This window comes from Salmo salar, chromosome ssa11, assembly GCF_905237065.1.
Source record: "Salmo salar chromosome ssa11, Ssal_v3.1, whole genome shotgun sequence".
Lineage (NCBI taxonomy): Eukaryota > Metazoa > Chordata > Actinopteri > Salmoniformes > Salmonidae > Salmo > Salmo salar.
Window position 1 is genome coordinate 101,057,213 of NC_059452.1, and position 23,650 is coordinate 101,080,862.

The 23,650-nt window shown below is 38.8% G+C and overlaps 1 protein-coding gene across 2 annotated transcripts in view; it reads left to right on the plus strand.

Annotated features, from left to right (window-relative positions):
* The window catches only part of LOC106591039 (relaxin receptor 2), a 269,349-nt gene that overhangs the window by 96,000 nt on the left and 149,699 nt on the right, over positions 1–23,650 (plus strand). For both annotated transcript variants that reach the window (XM_045690183.1, XM_045690182.1), the window contains exons 8-9: positions 9,675–9,746; positions 19,662–19,736. In XM_045690183.1, the coding sequence (XP_045546139.1) occupies positions 9,675–9,746; positions 19,662–19,736 (147 nt within the window). The remainder of the gene's footprint in view (positions 1–9,674; positions 9,747–19,661; positions 19,737–23,650) is intronic.

A 23,650-nucleotide genomic window follows, 5' to 3' on the forward strand; every position in this document is an offset into this window, starting at 1 on the left:
CTAAGCTGCCTGCCATCCAGGACCTCTACACCAGACGGTGTCAGATGAAGGCCCTAAAAATTGCCAAAGACTCTAGCCACCACATTCATGGACTGTTCTCTCTCCTACTGCACGGCAAGCAGTACCGGAGCGTCAAGTCTAGGTCTAAAAGGCTTCTCAACAGTTTTTACCCCCAAGCCATAAGACTCCTGAACAGGTAATCAAATGTCTACCCGGACTATTTGCATTGTCCCCCCCAACCCCTCTTTTACACTACTGCTAATCTCTGTTTATCATATATGCATAGTCTCTTTAACCATACCTATGTGTACATACTACTTCAGTTAGCCTGACTAACCGGTGCCTGTACATAGCCTCACTACTGTTATTTTTCACTGTCTTTTTACAGTTGTTTTTATTTCTTTACTTATCTATTGTTCACCTAATACCTATTTTTTACTTAAAAAATCACACTGTTGGTTAAGTAAGCAATTCACTGTAAGGTCTACACCTGTTGTATTCGGCGCACGTGACAAATAAACTTTGATTTGAATTGTTTCAAAAACACAGGATTTTACATGTGAAATGTCACATGAAGTGTTCCAAAAACATGTTTTTTTTTTATAGTGAGTTACCGCCTACTGTTTTCCAAATATTGGAAAAGTCTTTAAATGTATTTCTACAGCAGAACTGTATTTTGTCAGTAAATATACAACAATAAGTACGCAGAAAAATTCAAATAAAATACAATTATTTTCAATGTTTTTTTTACAGGAGAATTTTGAATTACTTTCTGAATTGACTGGAACTTACTCTATATGGAATTGACCTCAACATTGATTAGTACATTTGGGACATAACCACACCTGGGATTTGAACTCACAACCTCGTAGACAACAGTAACCTGTTTCCTCCAGGTCTGTAGCCATGACAGAGATCAGCCACAGATTTATTTGCAAGAATACATTTCTCCACTTTGCTTAAAGTTACCCGGAATCAAGTCAATAATTGTGCGATTATCTGACAACACCAACTAAATAGTAGCAGTGCTCAGGGACACTCGACATAGATTCAATCAGATCAAGCGTGTTCCAACTTGTAAACAAGGCTTCATGGGATTTCTGTTAATGCAGCTCTGTGCAGCCAATTGCAATTTCCACTTCAGATATAATGCCTGGAGAGGCTGTAACTCAGTTCCACTTCTGACACCGCCAAAGCAAACACTATGCAGGTGTCTGCTAGCATGGACCTGATAGATACAGCCCAATGTGTGCATAAATGCTCTCGGGATTTGAACTTGCAACATTTTGGTTTGGAGTGCATTAATGTCTCGGCAGAGCCACCAAGAACACACACTCTAATATATAAGAGTACAGTTACGGTACAGTGTTGTTCCCTGGTGTATAAAAAAGGTCAAAGGTACACACACGATATCTTGAAAGGTACAAATAGGAACTCACACGGTCCTCGGGTAGATGTGTGGAAAATCTGGTATAATGGTACATTTTTTCTACCCAATATATTAAATATTAAGCTGCATTTGTAACAATGTGGGAATTTACCAGTCGTAAATACCAGTTGGATGCATTCACGTGCTTTTAAGTCGTTGGGAAATGACAATTGGCTAATGGCCAACAAGCTGCATCATCCATAAACTAAAAGTACAGCTATCATGCTTGTAAACGAATTATATAGTTAAAGAACCATATTAATAGATTGCTTTTTATAAATAATGTTTTGTTTTTACATTTAACTGACGTAAATGCTGTTATCGAAGTCATTTCCTTAGTAGGTGTGGGAGAAGTCAGAGCTCAGGGATGAGAGACGCGTTTCCCACTAGTTATTACCAATTGGAGGGCCGTTCAAGATCATTTTTTCCAGTCATATGTGGTAAAATCCCACTTCCCACTTGGTTACGGACACAGCATTAGGTACAATCATTAGGTACTGCATTTTGAAATGTAGGTGGGAGCAATGTGTTGGCTGGGGATCATTAGCATTTATTCAACAAAAAAAATGCCTGTTTTGCATGTTATTTTGGCATTAGTACGTGTCATTTTGGAAACAATGTAAAAACATTTTTATTTTTACTGAGTTAGTAAAGCCACATACAAACGTTTACTTTCTTGAGTAAGGCAGCTCCAAAATGCAGGTGTATCAGCCTAGCTCAGTGCTTTCTGTGGTGGTGGGCAGCCAGAGGAAAAACGGAGCGTATGGGTTGGTAATGTTCTCCAGTTGCGCCATGATTGGCTCAGTGTTCTGTTACTCATGAGGACACTACCTCACCGCAAAGTCTAAGGGTAGAGCTAAAAAATTCAAGCCCTTTGGGTGCTGCCATAGAGTTACATTAGAAGTGCCCATCCAAGAAGCCTCTCTGCAGACCCTGTTTCGTTCCCAGGCTGTGTCCCAACCAGCTGTGATCGGGAGTCCCATAGGGTGGCACACAATTGGCCCAACGTCATCCGGGTTTTACCGGTGTAGGCCATCATTGTAAATAAGAATTTGATCTTAACTGACTTGCCTAGTAAAAAAAAGAAGTAGTGGTAAGGTGTTGGGACTCTGCTGTTGGGACAGCTTCATGTAGGGCCTAACCATTTGTGGGAACCGTTCTTCACCATTATTGTGCAAGTAATGTATTGTTTAGTGTTGTGTTGTGTAGTGGCTTTGCTGGCATGCATCTAAAACATTTTTTTTGTAGTTTGACCCACCAGGATTTAGTAGTAGTTTCCAGTTAAGAAACTTCTGTCACAATGACCTCTTCACAGTGCAGCTTATTACTGATATACAGTGGTTTGCGAAAGTATTCACCCCCCTTGGCATTTTTCCTATTTTGTTGCCTCACAACCTGGAATTAAAATTGATTTTTAGGGGGGTTTGTATCATTTGATTTACACAACATGCCTACCACTTTGAAGATGCAAAATATATATTTTTGTGATACAAACAAGAAATAAGACAAAAAACTGAAAACCTGAGCGTGCATAACTATTCACCCCCCCCCAAAAGTGAATACTTTGTAGAGACACCTTTTGCAGCAATTACAGCTGCAAGTCTCTTGGGGTATGTCTCTATAAGCTTGGCACATCTAGCCACTGGGATTTTTGCCCATTCTTCAAGGCAAAACTGCTCCAGCTCCTTCAAGTTGGATGGGTTCCGCTGGTGTACAGCAATCTTTAGGTCATACCACAGATTCTCAATTGAATTGAGGTCTGGGCTTTGACTAGGCCATTCCAAGACATTTAAATGTTCCCCTTAAACCACTCAAGTGTTGCTTTAGCAGTATGCTTAGGGTCATTGTCCTGCTGGAAGGTGAAACTCTGTCCCAGTCTCAAATCTCTTGAAGACTGAAACAGATTTCCCTCAAGAATTTCCCTGTATTTAGCGCCATCCACCATTCCTTCAATTCTGACCAGTTTCCCAGTCCCTGCCAATGAAAAACATCCCATCACTGTGGGGATGGTGTTCTCGGGTGATGAGAGGGTTTGCGCCAGACATAGCAGTTTCCTTGATGGCCTAAAAGCTACATTTTAGTCTCATCTGACCAGAGTACTTTCTTCCATATGTTTGGGGAGTGTCCCACATGCCTTTTGGCGAACACCAAACATGTTTGCTTATTTTTTTCTGGCCACTCTTCCGTAAAGCCCAGCTCTGTGGCGTGTACAGCTTAAAGTGGTCCTATGGACAGATACTCCAATCTCCGCTGTGGAGCTTTGCAGCTCCTTCAGAGTTATCTTTGGTCTCTTTGTTGCCTCTCTGATTAATGCGCTTCTTGTTGGTCTGTGAGTTTTGGTGGGCGACCCTCTCTTGGCAGGTTTGTTGTGTTGCCATATTCTTTCCATTTTTTAATAATGGCTTTAATGGTGCTCTGTGGGATGTTCAAAGTTTCGGATTTTTTTTTATAACCCAACCCTGATCATTACTTCTCCACAACTTTGTCCCTGACCTGTCTGGAGAGCTCCTTGGTCTTCATGGTGCCGCTTGGTGGTGTCCCTTACTTAGTGGTGTTGCAGACTCTGGGGCCTTTCAGAACAGGTGTATATATACTGAGATCATGTGACAGATCATGTGACACTTAGATTGCATACAGTTGGACTTCTGAAGGTAATTGGTTGCACCAGATCCTATTTAGGGGCTTCATAGCAAAGGGGGTGAATGCACGCACCACTTTTCATATATATATATTTTTTTGAAACATGTTATTTTTTTTCACCAATTTCACTTCACCAATTTGGACTATTTTGTGTTTGTCCACTACATGTAATCCAAATAAAAATCAGAAAAACACCAAGGGGGTGAATACTTTTGCAAGGCACTGTATTCTCTTACACTGTTTACAGAACAGACAGTGTCAAAGGAGGTGTGCTCTACTTGCATCTGCATAACCATCAAACACTTAAACTGCTACAACACTTCCACTGACGGTTGGCACAAATACACATATATTTGACGCACGCCCCCACATATGCTAATGACCCCACCAGTACATTGCCCCCACCTATCAAAGTGCAGCGATGATCATACATTATTTTCAAAATATTAAGTAGAAAATGTCCCATATACCTACAAGATACCAAAATGTACCATGTGAGTTCAAATGTGTACCTGTGAAGTGTACCTTTGACATTTTCATACCCTAGGGAACAACAATGTGTGTACCTAGCCATACCCTTATTTTTGAGAGAGTCAATATATGGTCCTGGTGGCACTGCAGAAACTTCTATCCACTACCGACCAAGAGGTTGCAAGTTCAAATCCCTAAATAATGCAGTCATACTCTATGTCAACTCTCCTTGAGGACTGCAATGTTGATGTTACCTTGGTTGTGATAATTGGGCAATTATTTACTTTATTCTGGGAAGCTTTTAGCAAAGTGCAGAAATGCATTCTTGCCAATAAGTCTGTGGCAATATCTCTTTTACACTGATGCTTCTGGTGGTGTTAGTGCACTGTAGCAGGACATTTCAAGTTGCTTACAACCAGTAGGTAAGGAGTTCAAATCTCACTTAAGACTGAGTCCCAATTGTGGTTACACTAGAAGATTTGACAGTAGTTTAAATCAGAATACAGCAGCAAACTGTACATTTATACAAATAACACCTTCAAGTTGTTGTATTTACACAGAACAAAAATATAATATATGTAAGGTGTTGGTCCCATGTTTCATATTCTGAAATAAAAGATCCCATACATTTTCCATATGCACAAAAAGCTTATTTCTCTCAAATGTTGTGCACAAATGTGTTTACATCCCTGTTAGTGAGCATTTATCCTTTGCCAAGATAATCCATCCACCTGACAGTGGTGGCATAACAAGAAGCTGATTAAACAGCATGATCATTACAAAGGTGCACCTTGTGCTGGGGACAATAAAAGGCCACCCTAAAATGTGCAGTTTGGTCTCAGAATACAATGCCACAGATGTGTCAAGTTTTGAGGCAGCGGGCAATTGGCATGCTTACTGCAGGAATGTCTACCAGAGCTGTTGCCAGAGAATTTAATGTTCATTTCTCTACCATAAGCCACCTCCAACGTCGCTTTAGAGAACTTGGCAGTATGTCCAACTGGCCTCACAACCGCAGACCACGTGTATGACGTTGTGTGGGTGAGCGGTTTGCTGATGTCAACGTTGTGACTAGAGTGCACCATGATGGCAGTGGGGTTATGTTATGGGCAGGCATAAGCTACAGACAACCAACACAGTTGCATTTTATTGATGGCAATTTGAATACACAGAGATACCCTGACGAAATCCTGAGGCCCATTGTTATGCCATTCATCCACCGCCATCACCTCATGTTTTAGCATGATAATGCACGGCCCCATGTCGCAAGGATCTGTACACAATTCCTGAAAGCTGAAAATGTCCCAGTTCTTCCATGGCCTGCGTACTCACAGACGTGAGCATGTTTGGGATGCTCTGGATCGACGTATACGACAGCGTGTTCTAGGTCCCGCCGACATCCAGCAACTTTTCATAGCCTTTAAAGAGGAGTGAGACAAACATTCCACAGGCCACGACAGTATGATCAACTTTATGGGAAGGATACGTCCCTTCCTCTTTTTTAACCTCTATGGGCTAGGTGGGACGCTAGCGTGCCACCCGTGGTGCACTCCATCAACAGCAGGTGCATTTCAAGAGCGGCAAATTTGAATCCAAATAAATGTCAAAATTCAAATTTTTCAAACATACAACTATTTTACACCCTTTGAAAGATAAACATCTCCTTAATCTAACCACGTTTTACGATTTCAAAAAGGTTTTACGGCGAAAGCATAAATTTAGAGTATGTTAGGACAGTACATTTACAAGAGTTGTGTGTAATGTTTTGTCAATTCAAAGACAGGGTAACCAAAACCATAAAACCAGCTAAAATGATGCACTAACCTTTTACAATCTCCATCAGATGACACTCCTAGGACATTATGTTAGACAATGCATGCATTTTTAGTTCTATCAAGTTCATATTTATATCCAAAAACAGCGTTTTACTATGGCATTGATGTTGAGGAAATCGTTTCCCTCCAATAACCGGCAGTCAAGTCAGCGTCACAAATTAAATAATTAAAATTAGAAAGCATTGGTAAAATATTATATTGTCATTTAAAGAATTATAGATTTACATCTCTTGAACGCAATCAACTTGCCAGATTTAAAAATAACCTTACTGGGAAATCACACTTTGCAATAATCTGAGCACTGCGCCCAGAAAAATACGCGTTGCGATACAGACTAGACGTCATGTTGGGGAGATCTAAAATCGAAAATACTATGTAAATAATCCATTACCTTTGATTCTCTTCATCAGATGTCACTTCCAGGTATCACAGGTCCATAACGAATGTAGTTTTGTTCAAAAAAGCTCATCATTTATGTCCAAAAATCTCCGTCTTGTTAGCACATGATCTAAGCCAGCCGGACTTCTCGTCATGAACGAGGGGAAAAATATATTTCCGTTCGTTCAAACATGTCAAACGTTGTATAGCATAAATCATTAGGGCCTTTTTAACCAGAACATGAATAATATTCAAGGTGGACGAATGCATACTCTTTTATAACGTATTGGAACGAGGGTACCCAACATGAACTCGCGCGCCAGGTGTCTAATGGGCCATCATCGTTCCATGGCTCTTGTTCGGTCAGATCTCCCTCCAGAAGACTCAAAACACTTTGTAAAGGCTGGTGACATCTAGTGGAAGCAATAGGAAGTGCCAAAATATTCCTCAGCCCCTGTGTTTTTCAATGGGATAGGTTTAAAGGTAATACAACACATCAGGTATCCACTTCCTGTCAGAAAATGTCTCAGGGTTTTGCCTGCCAAATGAGTTCTGTTATACTCACAGACACCATTCAAACAGTTTTAGAAAATTTAGGGTGTTTTCTATCCATATGTAATAAGTATATGCATATTCTAGTTACTGGGTAGGAGTGGTAACCAGATTAAATCGGGTATGTTTTTTTATCCAGCCGTGTCAATACTGCCCCCTAGCCCTAACAGGTATCTGTGCTCTGTGGCTCAATCGAGCAGATTCATTGTTTTTCTTCGTTGTTTTTCATAGTTTGCTTAATTGAACACTTTGAAAGCTTCTTTGGATTTGCGTATATTAATCGTTTGTGGTCATTATTTGGCTGAAAGCACAATCAGATATGCCATTAAGCTACGTACTGTATTTCATGTAAAGCAAATCTGTTGTATTGTGTAATTTCTCTGTAGGGTTAGACTGTGTTGAATAAATGTATGAAACCTATTGGCACTTTGGATGTATTTTAATTTATATGGTCTTTGGTTGTCTCTCTCCATAACTGTACCGTAAAGTCTTTGGCTCCTTCTCTCTCCATAACTGTACCGTAAAGTCTTTGGCTCCTTCTCTCTCCATAACTGTACCGTAAGGTCTTTGGTTCTCTCTCTCTCCATAACTGTACCGTAAAGTCTTTGGTTCTCTCTCTCTCCATAACTGTACCGTAAAGTCTTTGGCTCCTTCTCTCTCCATAACTGTACCGTAAAGTCTTTGGTTCTCTCTCTCTCCATAACTGTACCGTAAAATCTTTGGTTGCCTCTCTCTCCAAACCTGTACCGTAAAGTCTTTGGTTCTCTCTCTCTCTCTCTCCATAACTGTACCGTAAGGTCTTTGGTTCTCTCTCTCTCCATAACTGTACCGTAAGGTCTTTGGTTCTCTCTCTCTCCATAACTGTACCGTAAGGTCTTTGGTTCTCTCTCTCTCCATAACTGTACCGTAAGGTCTTTGGTTCTCTCTCTCTCCATAACTGTACCGTAAAGTCTTTGGTTCTCTCTCTCTCCATAACTGTACCGTAAGGTCTTTGGTTCTCTCTCTCTCCATAACTGTACCGTAAGGTCTTTGGTTCTCTCTCTCTCCATAACTGTACCGTAAGGTCTTTGGTTCTCTCTCAACCCATAACTGTACCGTAAGGTCTTTGGTTCTCTCTCTCTCCATAACTGTACCGTAAGGTCTTTGGTTCTCTCTCTCTCCATAACTGTACCGTAAGGTCTTTGGTTCTCTCTCAACCCATAACTGTGCCGTAAGGTCTTTGGTTCTCTCTCTCTCCATAACTGTACCGTAAGGTCTTTGGTTGTCTGTCTCTCTCCAAACCTGTACCGTAAGGTCTTTGGTTCTCTCTCTCTCCATAACTGTACCGTAAGGTCTTTGGTTCTCTCTCTCTCCATAACTGTACCGTAAAATCTTTGGTTGCCTCTCTCTCCAAACCTGTACCGTAAGGTCTTTGGTTCTCTCTCTCTCCATAACTGTACCGTAAGGTCTTTGGTTCTCTCTCAACCCATAACTGTACCGTAAGGTCTTTGGTTCTCTCTCTCTCCATAACTGTACCGTAAGGTCTTTGGTTCTCTCTCAACCCATAACTGTACCGTAAGGTCTTTGGTTCTCTCTCAACCCATAACTGTTCCTGTAAGGTCTTTGGTTGCCTCTCTCTCTCAATATCTCTACCGTAATGTCACAGGCGTCGTAGTGAACAGACCAAGGCGTGTTGAGTGCTCATTCTTACTTTATTAAATGATGACACTTCAACAAAAACAACCAAACGACCGCCAACAGTTCCGTAAGGTATGCTGACTATACGGAAAACAACCACCCACAAAACCCAAAGGAAAACAGGCCGCCTAAGTATGGCTTCCAATCAGAGACAACGAAAGAAACCTGGCTCTGATTGGAAACCATACTCGGCCAAACATGGAAAACGAAGCATAGAAAATGAAAACTAAAACAAATTCCCCTTGAACCAAAAAACCCCAAAACACACAAAACAACCCCCCTGCCACGCCCTGACCATACTACTATGGCATATGACCCTTTTTACTGGTCAGGACGTGACACGTAAGGTCTTTGGTTTCTCTCTCTCTCTCCATAACTGTACCGTAAGGTCTTTGACTGTTTCTCTCTCGCCATACCTGTGCCGTAAGGTCTTTGGTTCTCTCTCTCTCCATACCTGTACCGTAAGGTCGTTGGTTCTCTCTCTCTCCATACCTGTGCCGTAAGGTCTTTGGTTCCTTCTCTCTCCATAACTGTACCGTAAAGTCTTTGGTTCTCTCTCTCTCCATAACTGTAGCATAAGGTCTTTGGTTGTCTCTCTCTCTCTCTCTCTCTCTCCATAGCTGTACTGTAAGGTTTTTGGTTCTCTCTCCATAACTGTGCAGTATGGTCTTTGGTTCTCTTTCTCTCACCAGGGTGTTGGATCACAACCCTCTTAACAGTGTTTCCCAAGACACCTTCACCGGCCTCACCTCCCTCATGTTCCTGTGAGTTGCACACACACACACACACACACACACACACACACACACACACACACACACGTACAGATGCACGTGCATACACACACACATTGTGTTTGACGAAGGAAATATAATATAATAAATGTATGTGTCATTAATTTTAGTTGTCCAAACACATTGTTTTTCTTCCCTCCTTAACAAGATATCACAGTCTGACTTCATGTTCCGACGTTCTTTCATAAACATGTACAATTTAGGCATACAGAAACAACTCTATGGCTAAGTTTAGGCATTCATTCAGACTGGGTTAAGGCATAGGGTTAAAACAGAAACAACTCTAGGGTTAAGTTAAGGATTAAAGTTTGGGATAGAGGTAAAACTTTAAGCATTAATTCCAATTGGGCTTACTAAAACTTTTGTGGACGGATGGTGGAGCTCCGGCTCCGAAGACTGCGGGTGCAATCCCGGTACGGGGCACTCAATAACAAAATTCACCTCCGTCTCCTCCTGAGTCTCATTGAAAATATGATACTGGTTTCCTTTTCTTTTTCCTTTTCTCCTCTCCTTACTCCTCTCCTTATTCCTCTCTTCCTCTCCTTACTCATCTCCTTGCTCCTCTCCTTACCCCTCTCTTTACTCATCTCCTTATTCCTCTCCCTACTCCTCTCCTTACTCATCTCCTTATTCCTCTCCTTACTCAGCTCCTTACTCGTCTCCTTATTCCTCTCCTTACTCATCTCCTTGCTCCTCTCCTTACTCCTCTCCTTATTCTTCTCCTTATTCCTCTCCTTACTCATCTCCTTGCTCCTCTCCTTACTCATCTCCTTATTCCTCTCTTTACTCCTCTCCTTACTTATCTCCTTATTCCTCTCCTTACTCCTCTTCTTATTCCCCTCCTTACTCCTCTCCTTACTCCTCTCCTTATTCCTATCCTTACTCATGTCCTTATTCCCCTCCTTACACCTGTCCTTACTCATGTCCTTATTCCCCTCCTTACACCTGTCCTTACTTATCTCCTTATTCCTCTCCTTACTCCTCTCTTTATTCCTCTCCTTATTCCTCTTCTTACTCATATCCTTACTCCTCTCCTTTTCTCCTCTCCTTATTCCTCTCCTTATTCCTCTTCTTACTCATATCCTTACTCCTCTCCTTTTCTCCTCTCCTTATTCCTCTCCTTATCCCTCTCCTTACTCATATCCTTACTCCTCTCCTTTTCTCCTCTCCTTATTCCTCTCCTTATTCCTCTCCTTACTCATATCCTTACTCCTCTCCTTACTCATATCCTTACTCCTCTCCTTTTCTCCTTACTCCTCTCCTTTCTCCTCTCCTTTTTTCCTCGCCTTACTCCTCTCCTTTTCGCTTCACTCCTGTCCTTACTCCTCTCCTTTTCTCCTCTCCTTATTCCTCTCCTTACTCCTCTTTTTATTCCTCTCCTTATTCCTCTTCTTACTCATATCCTTACTCCTCTCCTTTTCTCCTCTCCTTATTCCTCTCCTTATTCCTCTCCTTACTCATATCCTTACTCCTCTCCTTACTCATATCCTTACTCCTCTCCTTTTCTCCTTACTCCTCTCCTTTCTCCTCTCCTTTTTTCCTCGCCTTACTCCTCTCCTTTTCGCCTCACTCCTGTCCTTACTCCTCTCCTTTTCTCCTCTCCTTACTCCTCTCCTTTCATAATCTCCTTACTCCTCTCCTTTTCTCCTCTCCTTTTCTCCTCTCCTTTTCGCCTCTCCTTTTTGCCTCTCCCTACTCCTCTCCTTACTCCTCTCCTTACTCCTCTCCTTTTATAATCTCCTTACTCCTCTCCTCTTCTCCTCTCCTTGCTCCTCTCCTTATTCCTCTCCTTACTCCTCTCCTTTTCACCTCTCCTTATTCCTCTCCTTACTCCTCTCCTTACTTCTCTCCTTTTCTCCTCTCCTTACTCCTCTCCTTACTCCTCTCCTCTTCTCCTCTCCTTGCTCCTCTCCTTATTCCTCTCCTTACTCCTCTCCTTTTCGCCTCTCCTTATACCTCTCCTTATTCCTCTCCTTATTCCTCTCCTTACTCCTCTCCTTTTCGCCTCTCCTTATTCCTCTCCTTATTCCTCTCCTTATTCCTTTCATTACTCCTCTCCTTTTCGCCTCTCCTTATTCCTCTCCTTATTCCTTTCATTACGCCTCTCCTTTTCTCCTCTCCTTACTCCTTTCCTTACTCCTCTCCTTATTCCTCTCCTTATTCCTCTCCTTACTCCTCTCCTTTTCACCTCTCCTTATTCCTCTCCTTACTCCTCTCCTTACTTCTCTCCTTTTCTCCTCTCCTTACTCCTCTCCTTACTCCTCTCCTCTTCTCCTCTCCTTGCTCCTCTCCTTATTCCTCTCCTTACTCCTCTCCTTTTCGCCTCTCCTTATACCTCTCCTTATTCCTCTCCTTATTCCTCTCCTTACTCCTCTCCTTTTCGCCTCTCCTTATTCCTCTCCTTATTCCTCTCCTTATTCCTTTCATTACTCCTCTCCTTTTCGCCTCTCCTTTTCGCCTCTCCTTATTCCTCTCCTTATTCCTCTCCTTATTCCTTTCATTACGCCTCTCCTTTTCTCCTCTCCTTACTCCTTTCCTTACTCCTCTCCTTATTCCTCTCCTTATTCCTCTCCTTACTCCTCTCCTTTTCTCCTCTCCTTACTTCTTTCCTTACTCCTTACTCCTCTCCTTACTCCTCTCTACTCTTCTCCTTTTTTTCCTCTCCCTATTTCTCTTCTCTCCTTATTCCTCTCTTTACTCCTCTCCTCATTCTCCTCATCATTATGTTCTCTTCACCTGTATCTTTCTCTTACGTTGTTGTAGAACTATGTTCAACACATCTCTGTCTTTCTCACTCACTCTAGTTCTCTGTCTTTCTCACTCACTCTAGTTCTTTGTCTTTCTCACTTGCTCTAGTCCTCTGTCTTGCTCACTCATTCTAGTTCTCTGTTTTTCTCACTCACTCTAGTTCTCTGTCTTGCTCAGTCCCTCTAGTTCTCTGTCTTGCTCACTCGTTCTCCCTATCCCTTTGAAGTTTTTTATTTATTTATTTATTATTTTTTATTTCACCTTTATTTAACCAGGTAGGCCAGTTGAGAACAAGTTCTCATTTACAACTGCGACCTGGCCAAGATAAAGCAAAGCAGTTCAACACAAACAACAACACAGAGTTACACATAAGAAAACGCACAGTCAATAATACAAAAGGAAAGAAAAATTGAAAGATCTATGTACAGTGTGTGCAAATGTAGAAGAGTAGGGAGGTAGGCAATAAATAGGCCATAGAGGCGAAAATATTTATAATTTAGCATTAATACTGGAGTGATATATGTGCAGATGATGATGTGCAAGTAGAGATGCTGGGGTGCAAAAGAGCAAGAGGGTAAGTAATAATATGGGGATGAGGTAGTTGGGTGTGCTATTTACAGATTGGCTGTGTACAGGTACAGTGATCGGTAAGCTGCTCTGTCAGCTGATGCTTAAAGTTAGAGAGGAAGATATAAGACTCCAGCTTCATATATATATATATATATATATATATATGCCACGTGCACAGGATACAATACGTGTTAAAAAAGTTCAGTGGAATTCTTAACTTGAGAGCTTTTTCCAAACAATGCTGTGAAGATAATAATATAGATAATAATAATATAGATAATAATATAGGTCATAATAATATAGATAGTAATGATATAGATAATAATAATAATAAAGATTCTAATAATAATATAGATAATAATAATAATATACTAAATAGTAATATTATAAATAATAATAATGTAGATAATAATAATAATATAGAAAATAGTAATGATATAGATAACAATAATATAGATAATAATATTGTTTATAATATTAGTAATTTAGATAACAATAATATAGATAATAATGATAATATAGATAATAATAAAATAGATAATAATGATATAAATAATAATGATAATATAGATAATGATAATATAGATAATAATGATAATGTAGATAATAATAATATAGATAATATTAGTATAGATAATAATATAGATAATTTTAAAATAGATAATAATATAGATAATATTAATATAGATAATAATATAGTTAATAATAATAATATTGATAATAATAATAATATAGATCATAATAATAAATATATAAACAATAATAATAATATAGGTAATAGTAATATAGATTATAATAATAACATGATCGTAATAATAATATAGATAATAATAATAATAGAAAATACCATAATAATAATATAGATCATAATAATAATAATATAGATAATAATAATAATAATATAGATCATAATAATAAATATATAAACAATAATAATAATATAGGTAATAGTAATATAGATTATAATAATAATATGATCGTAATAATAATATAGATAATAATAATATAGATAATAATAATAATAGTAAAGACCATAATAATAATAATATAGATCATAATAATAATAATATAGATCATATTAATAATAATATAGATAATAGTAATATAGATTCTAATAATAATATGATCGTAATAATAATATAGATAATAATAATAATATAGATCTTAATAACAATGGTATAGATCATAGTAATAATAATGATCATAATAATAATATAGATAATAATAATATAGATAATAATAATAATAATATAGATAATAATAATAATAGTATAGATCATAATAATATAGATACTACTAATAATATAGATCATAATAATAATAGAGATATAATAATAATATTGATCATAATAATAGTATAGATCATAATATTAATATAGATAATAATAATTATATAAATAATAATATAGATAATAATAATAATATAGATAATAATAATATAGATCATCATAATAATAATAATAATAATATAGATCTTAATAATAATAGTATAGATCATACTATTAATATAGATAATAATAATAATATAGATAATAATAATAATATAGATCATAATAATAATAATAATAATAATAGTATAGATCAAAATATTAATATAGATAATAATGATAATATAGATAATAATCATATTGATCATATTAATAATAGTATAGATCATATTATTAATATAGATAATAATAATAATATAGATAATAATATAGGTAATAATAATATAGATCCTAATATTAATCGTATAGATCATAATAATAATAGTATAGATCATAATAATAATAATATAGATAATAATAATAGAGATAATAATAATATAGATAATAATAATATTGATCATAATAATAATAGTATAGATCATATTATTAATATTGATAATACTAATAATATAGATAATACTAATAATATAGATAACAATAGTAATAATATAGATCATAATAATAATGTAGACAATAATAATATAGATAATAACAATATAGATCATAAAGTAATAGTATAGATAAAAATAATATATGTTTTGATCATAATAATACTAGTATAGATCATAGTAATACTAGTTTAGATCATAATATATGCATAATATAATATATATATAATAATATGCCTATATACACAGGCAGTTAGAAAAGCCAAGGCTAGCTTTTTCAAACAGAAATTTGCTTCCTGTAACACAAACTCAAAAAAGTTCTGGGACACTGTAAAGTCCTTGCAGAATAAGAGCACCTCCTCCCAGCTGCCCACTGCACTGAGGATAGGAAACTCTGTTACCACCGATAAATCCACTATAATTGAGAATTTCAATAAGCATTTTTCTACGGCTGGCCATGCTTTCCACCTGGCTACCCCTACCGCGGTCAACAGCACTGCACCCCCCACAGCAACTCGCCCAAGCCTTCCCCATTTCTCCTTCTCCCAAATCCAGTCAGCTGATGTGCTGAAAGAGCTGCAAAATCTGGACCCCTAGAAATCAGCCGGGCTTGACAATCTGGATCCTTTCTTTCTAAAATTATCTGCCAAAATTGTTGCAACCCCTATTACTAGCCTGTTCAACCTCTCTTTCATGTCGTCTGAGATTCCCAAAGATTGGAAAGCAGCTACGGTCATCCCCCTCTTCAAAGGGGGGGACACTCTTGACCCAAACTGCTACAGACCTATATCTATCCTACCCTGCCTTTCTAAAGTCTTCGAAAGCCAAGTCAACAAACAGATTACCGACCATTTCGAATCCCACCGTACCTTCTCCGCTATGCAATCTGGTTTCAGAGCTGGTCATGGGTGTACCTCAGCCATGCTCAAGGTCCTAAACGATATCTTAACCTCTATGGATAAGAAACAATACTGCGCTGCCGTTTTCATTGACCTGGCCAAGGCTTTCGACTCTGTCAATCACCACATCCTCATCGGCAGACTCAATAGCCTTGGTTTCTCAAATGATTGCCTCGCCTGGTTCACCAACTACTTCTCCGATAGAGTTCAGTGTGTCAAATCGGAGGGCCTGTTGTCCGGGCCTCTGGCAGTCTCTATGGGGGTGCCACAGGGTTCAATTCTTGGGCCGACTCTTTTCTCTGTATACATCAATGATGTCGCTCTTGCTGCTGGTGAGTCTCTGATCCACCTCTACGCAGACGACACCATTCTGTATACTTCTGGCCCTTCTTTGGACACTGTGTTAACAACCCTCCAGACGAGCTTCAATGCCATACAACTCTCCTTCCGTGGCCTCCAACTGCTCCTAAATACAAGTAAAACTAAATTCATGCTCTTCAACCGATCGCTGCCTGCACCTGCCCGCCTGTCCTGCATCACTACTCTGGACGGTTCTGACTTAGAATATGTGGACAACTACAAATACCTAGGTGTCTGGTTAGACTGTAAACTCTCCTTCCAGACTCACATCAAACATCTCCAATCAAAAGTTAAATCAGGAATTGGCTTCCTATTTCGCAACAAAGCATCCTTCACTCATGCTGCCAAACATACCCTCGTAAAACTGACCATCCTACCGATCCTCGACTTTGGCGATGTCATTTACAAAATAGCCTCCAATACCCTACTCAACAAACTGGATGCAGTCTATCACAGTGCCATCCGTTTTGTCACCAAAGTCCCATATACTACCCACCACTGCGACCTGTATGCTCTCATTGGCTGGCCTTCGCTTCATAATCGTCGCCAAACCCACTGGCTCCAGGTCATCTACAAGACCCTGCTAGGTAAAGTCCCCCCTTATCTCCGCTCACTGGTCACCATAGCAGCACCCACCTGTAGCACGCGCTCCAGCAGGTATATCTCTCTGGTCACCCCCAAAGCCAATTCCTCCTTTGGCCGTCTCTCTTTCCAGTTCTCTGCTGCCAATGACTGGAACGAACTACAAAAATCTCAAACTGGAAACGCTTATCTCCCTCACTAGCTTTAAGCACCAGCTGTCAGATCAGATCACTGCACCTGTACATAGCCCATCTATAATTTAGCCCAAACAACTACCTCCTCCCCGACTGTATTTATTTTTTTATTTTTTTTATTTTGCTCCTTTGCACCCCATTAACTCTATTTCTACTTTGCACTTTCTTCTACTACAAATCTACCATTCCAGTGTTTTACTTGCTATATTGTATTTACTTTGCCACCATGTTCTTTTTTTTGCCTTTACCTCCCTTTTCTCACCTCATTTGCTCACATTGTATATAGACGTATTTTTCTACAGTATTATTGACTGTATATTTGTTTTACTCCATGTGTAACTCTGTGTTGTTGTATGTTGTTGAACTGCTTTGCTTTATCTTGGCCAGGTCGCAATTGTAAATGAGAACTTGTTCTCAACTTGCCTACCTGGTTAAATAAAGGTGAAATAAATGTGTTTTTATTTTTATAATAGTATAGATAATAATACGTATCATAATAAAATAGATAATAATAATAATAATAGTATAGATAATAATATTAATATTAATATAGATAATAATAGTATAGATAATAATAATATGTATCATAATAAAATAGATCATAATAATAATAGTATAGATACTAATAATAATATTAATATAGATAATAATAGTAGATAATAATAATATTTATCATAATAAAATAGATCATAATAATAATAATAGTATAGATAATAATAATATTAATATAGATAATAATAGTATAGATAATAATAAGATTATCATAATAAAATAGATCATAATAATAATAGTATAGATAATAATAATACTATTGATAAATAATATAGATAATAATAATATAGATAATAAAAATAATAATATACACTACAAAAGTTCGGGGTCACTTTTTTTGTATTTTAAAATAACATCAAATTGATCAGAAATACAGTGTAGACATTGTTAATGTTATAAATGACTTTTGTAGCTGGAAACGGCAGATTTTTTATGGAATATCTACGTAGGCGTACAGAGGCCCATTATCAGCAACCATCACTCCTGTGTTCCAATGGCACACTGTGTTAGCTAATCCAAGTTTATCCTTTTAAAAGGCTAATTGATCATTAGAAAACCCCTTTGCAATCATGTTAGTACAGCTGAAATCTGTTGTTCTGATTAAAGAAGCAATAAAACGGGCCTTCTTTAGACTAGTTGAGTATCTGGAGCATTAGCATTTTTTGAGGTTCGATTACAGGCTCAAAATGGCTAGAAACAAAAAACGTTCTTCTGAAACTCGTCAGTCTATTCTTGTTTTGAGAAATGAAGGCTGTTCCATGCGAGAAATTGCCAAGAAACTGAAGATCTCGTACGCTTTGTACTACTCCCTTCACAGAACAGCGCAAACTGGCTCTAACCAGAATAGAAAGAGGAGTGGGAGGCCCGGGTGCACAACTGCGCAAGAAGACAAGTACATTAGAGTGTCTAGTTTGAGAAACAGATGCCTCACAAGTCCTCAACTGGCAGCTTCATTAAATAGTACCCACAAAACACCAGTCTCAACGTCAACAGTGAAGAGGCGACTCCGGGATGCTGGCCTTCTAGGCAGAGTTGCAAAGAAAAAGCCATATCTCAGACTGGCCAATAAAAAGATTAAGATGGGCAAAAGAACACAGACAGTGTGTGTGTGTGTGTGTGTGTGTGTGTGTGTGTGTGTGTGTGTGTGTGTGTGTGTGTGTGTGTGTGTGTGTGTGTGTGTGTGTGTGTGTGACTAAAACAGGCATGCCTCCAATGGAGCTGTTACTAGTTATAGTTGGTGAACAACATTTTTAATAGTTTTGTGACATAGTGCTGTGTACTGAACACAGATTAACAGAAGTTTGACAAATTGGACTTCATCAATGTGTGGTTCAGTTGGTAGAGCATGGTGTTTGCAATGCCAGGGTTGTGGGTTCGATTCCCACGGGGGACAAGTACGGAGAAAAAAATGTATGAAATGTATGCATTCACTACTGTAAGTCGCTCTGGATAAGATCGTCTGCTAAATGACTCAAATGTAAATTATGTAACAGTCCCTATAGTTTTGCCAAGGCAGCATCCAGGAGGAGTGTGTTCTCTGTTCTCCATTCTCTATTCTTTATTCTCTGTTCTCTAGTCTTTATTCTCTATTCTCTATTCTCTGTTCTCTATTCTCTATTCTCTATTCTTTATTCTCTCTTCTTTATTCTCTATTCTCTCTTCTCTATTCTCTATTCTCTGTTCTCTGTTCTTTATTCTCTGTTCTCTATTCTCTATTCTTTATTCTCTGTTCTCTATTCTTTATTCTCTATTCTCTATTCTCTGTTCTCTGTTCTCTATTCTTTATTCTCTATTCTCTGTTATCTATTCTCTATTCTCTATTCTTTATTCTCTCTTCTTTATTCTCTATTCTCTATTCTCTATTCTCTATTCTTTATTCTCTATTCTCTATTCTCTATTCTTTATTCTCTATTCTGTATTCAGTTTTCTCTATTCTCTATTCTCTTTTCTCGTTTCTCTGTTCTCTCCAAATATGTCTACAAGCTGTGTGTCTTCCCTAAGGAGGTCACAGGGGTGTGTGTGTGTGTGTGTGTGCCAGTCCCTCCATCTGTGTGTGAATGTTCATCTGTCCATGTGTGTGTGTGTGTCTGTGTTCTCTAAACAACAGTGTGTGATTTCTCCCCAGGTCCATGGTGAATACATCTCTGGTGCAGCTCCCCCAGCCCAGCCTCTGTCACCACACACCTAACCTCAGCTGGGTGTGAGTATACATTTATAATCCCAACCCACCTGTCTAGACATCTATCTACAATCCCATGTCCATCTGTCTAGACATCTATCTACAATCCCATGTCCATCTGTCTAGACATCTATCTATAATCCCATCCCATCTGTCTAGACATCTACAGTTGAAGTGGGAAGTTTACATACACTTAGGTTGGAGTCATTAAAACTCGTTTTTTAACCACTCCACAAACGTCTTGTTCACAAACTATAGTTTTGGCAAGTCGGTTAAGACATCTATTTCGTGCATGACACAAGTAATTTTTCCAACAATTGTTTACAGACAGATTATTTCACTTATAATTCACTGTATCACAATTCTAGTGGGTCAGAAGTTTACATACACTAAGTTGACTGTGCCTTTAAACAGCTTGGAAAATTCCAGAAAATTATGTCATGGCTTTAGAAGCTTCTGATAGGCTAATTGACATCATTTGAGTCAATAGGAGGTGTACCTGTGAATGTATTTCAAGGCCTACATTCAAACTCAGTGCCTCTTTGCTTGACATCATGGGAAAATTAACAGAAATCAGCCAAGACCTTAGAAAAAAAATTGTAGACCTATACAAGTCTGGTTCATCCTTGGGAGCAATTTATAAATGCCTGAAGGTACCACATTCATCTGTACAAACAATAGTACGCAAGTATAAACACCATGGGACCACGCAGCCGTCAAACCGCTCAGGAAGGAGACGTGTTCTGTCTCCTAGAGATGAACGTACTTTGGTGCGAAAAGTGCAAATCAATCCCAGAAAAACAGTAAAGGACCTTGTGAATATGCTGGATTAAACAGGTACAAAAGTATCTATATCCACAGTAAAACAAGTCCTATATCGACATAACCTGAAAGGCCACTCAGCAAGGAAGAAGCCACTGCTCCAAAACCACCATAAAAAACCCAGACTAAAGTTTGCAACTGCACATGGGGACAAAGATTATACTTTTTGGAGAAATGTCCTCTGGTCTAATGAAACAAAAAAAGAACTGTTTGGCCATAATAACCATTGTAATGTTTGGAGTAAAAAGGGGGACGCTTGCAAGCCGAAGAACGCCATCCCAACCGTGAAGCGGGGATGGCAGCATCATGTTGTGGGGGTGCTTTGGTGCAGGAGGGACTGGTGCGCTTCACAAAATAGATGGCATCATGAGGGAGGAAAATTATGTGGCTATATTGAAGCAACATCTCAAGACATCAGTCAAAAAGTTAAAGCTTGCTCTCAAATGGGTCTTCCAAACGGACAATGACCCCAAGCATACATCCAAAGTTGTGGCAAAATGGCTTAAGGACAGCAAAGTCAAGGTATCGGGATGGCCATCACAAAGCCCTGACCTCAATCCTATAGAACATTTGTTGGCAGAACTGAAAAAGCGTGTGCGGGCAATGAGGCCTACAAACCTGACTCAGTTACACCAGCTTTGTCCGGAGGAATGGGACAAAATTCACCCAACTTATTGTGGGAAGCTTGTGGAAGGCTACACAAAACATTTGACCCAAGTTAAACATATTAAAGGCAATGCTGCCAAATACTAATTGAGTGAATGTAAAGTTCTGACCCACTGGGAATGTGATGAAAGAAATAAAAGCTGAAATAAATCATTCTCTCTACTATTATTCTGACATTTCACATTCTTAAAATAAAGTGGTGATCCTAACTGACCTAAAACAGGGAATATTTACTAGGATTAAATGTCAGGAATTGTGAAAGACTGAGTTGAAATGTATTTGGCTGTATGGTGTATGTAAACTTCCGACTCCAACTGTATCTATCATCCCATCTGTCTAGCCATCTACCTATCATCCCATCTGTCAAGACATCTATCTATCATCCCATCCCATCTGTCTAGACATCTATAATCCCATCTGTCTAGACTTCTATCTGTAATCCCATCCCATCTGTCTAGACATCTATCGATCATCCCATCTGTCTAGACATCTATCTATAATCCCATCTGTCTAGACATCTATCATTCCATCTGTCTAGACATCTATCTATCATCCCATCCCATCTGTCTAGACATCTATCTATAATCCCATCTGTCTAGACTTCTATCTATCATCCCATCTGTCTAGACATCTATAATCCCATCTGTCTAGACATCTATCTATAATCCCATCTGTCTAGACTTCTATCTATAATCCCATCCCATCTGTCTAGACATCTATAATCCCATCTGTCTAGACATCTATCTATAATCCCATCCCATCTGTCTAGACATCTATAATCCCATCTGTCTAGACATTTATCTATAATCCCATCTGTCTAGACATCTATCTATCATCCCATCTGTCTAGACATCTATCTATAATCCCATCCCATCTGTCTAGACATCTATAATCCCATCTGTCTAGACATCTATCGATAATCCCATCTGTCTAGACTTCTATCTATAATCCCATCTGTCTAGACATCTATCTATAATCCCATCCCATCTGTCTAGACATCTGTCTATCATCCCATCCCATCTGTCTAGACATCTGTCTATCATCCCATCCCATCTGTCTAGACATCTACCTATAATCCCATCTGTCTAGACATCTGTCTATCATCCCATCTGTCTAGACATCTATCTATAATCCCATCCCATCTGTCTAGACATCTATCTATCATCCCATCTGTCTAGACATCTATCTATAATCCCATCCCATCTGTCTAGACATCTATCGATCATCCCATCTGTCTAGACATCTATCTATAATCCCATCCCATCTGTCTAGACATCTATCTATAATCCCATCCCATCTGTCTAGACATCTATAATTCCATCTGTCTAGACATCTATCTATAATCCCATCCCATCTGTCTAGACATCTATAATCCCATCTGTCTAGACTTCTATCTATAATCCCATCTGTCTAGACATCTATCTATCATCCAATCTGTTTTAATGTTATCTGCTGGTGACTGCAACTGTGCACATTGATGGACGCTTCTCCCTCTCTGTCAAGGATGCCATGGTTTCCCTTAGTTTGAAGATGTAATCCAGAGCCTTCTCTGTGTTCGCTTTTCAACTCCGTCTGCATATTTGCAGTCAAACGCCAGAATTTTCTCCATCTCCTTAGCTATCATAGTCTAATGCCACTGATTTCAAAACTCGGTCCTCCAGAAAGTGGAGAGCAACACTTATGCAGTTCTACTACGTGATATCTTTCAGGAAAGCTGCGTTAGAAAGGATTGCCTACACATACTGACCAGCTCAAGTTATAGACAGCAGCGCCCTACATGGCAGACCAATCAGAACTCATCTCTGGGCATGTCCAGGGGAAAGGTTTCTGTCTTTTTCCAAGGCTAAACTAACTAGGCTCGTAATTTAACAATTGTATTTGTATTTACAGATGGCATACAAGTTTGTTATTAAGGCACATGAAAGTTCACATGTTCCAGAAGGAATTTCTGCCCCCAAAAAATGCATTTTGATAAAAAAATACATGTTTACGTTGAAAGTAGTGACGCTCGACATATGCCTAGTTTCCTGAAACGAGTCACATTTATCCATCCACTCACACACACACACACACACACACACACACACACACACACACACACACACACACACACACACACACACACACACACACACACACACACACACACACACACACACACACACACACACACACACACACACACACACACGAAGGCACGCACAGACTAACAAACAGAAAGAGATAACCCCCTATCAAGTTATATTACAAACTGTTTCAACATGCAGCCAGAGATTCATTATAAAAGTAATCCTTTCTAAACTGATTCAATAATCTGATCAAACTTGTTTTCAACTCCTGCAGTGAGTGAGTGAGTGAGTGAGTGAGTGAGTGAGTGAGTGAGTGTGTGTGATCTAATTGGGTGAGTCTGTTCCTGACTTATCAAACAACCCGACTCCCACACTGCT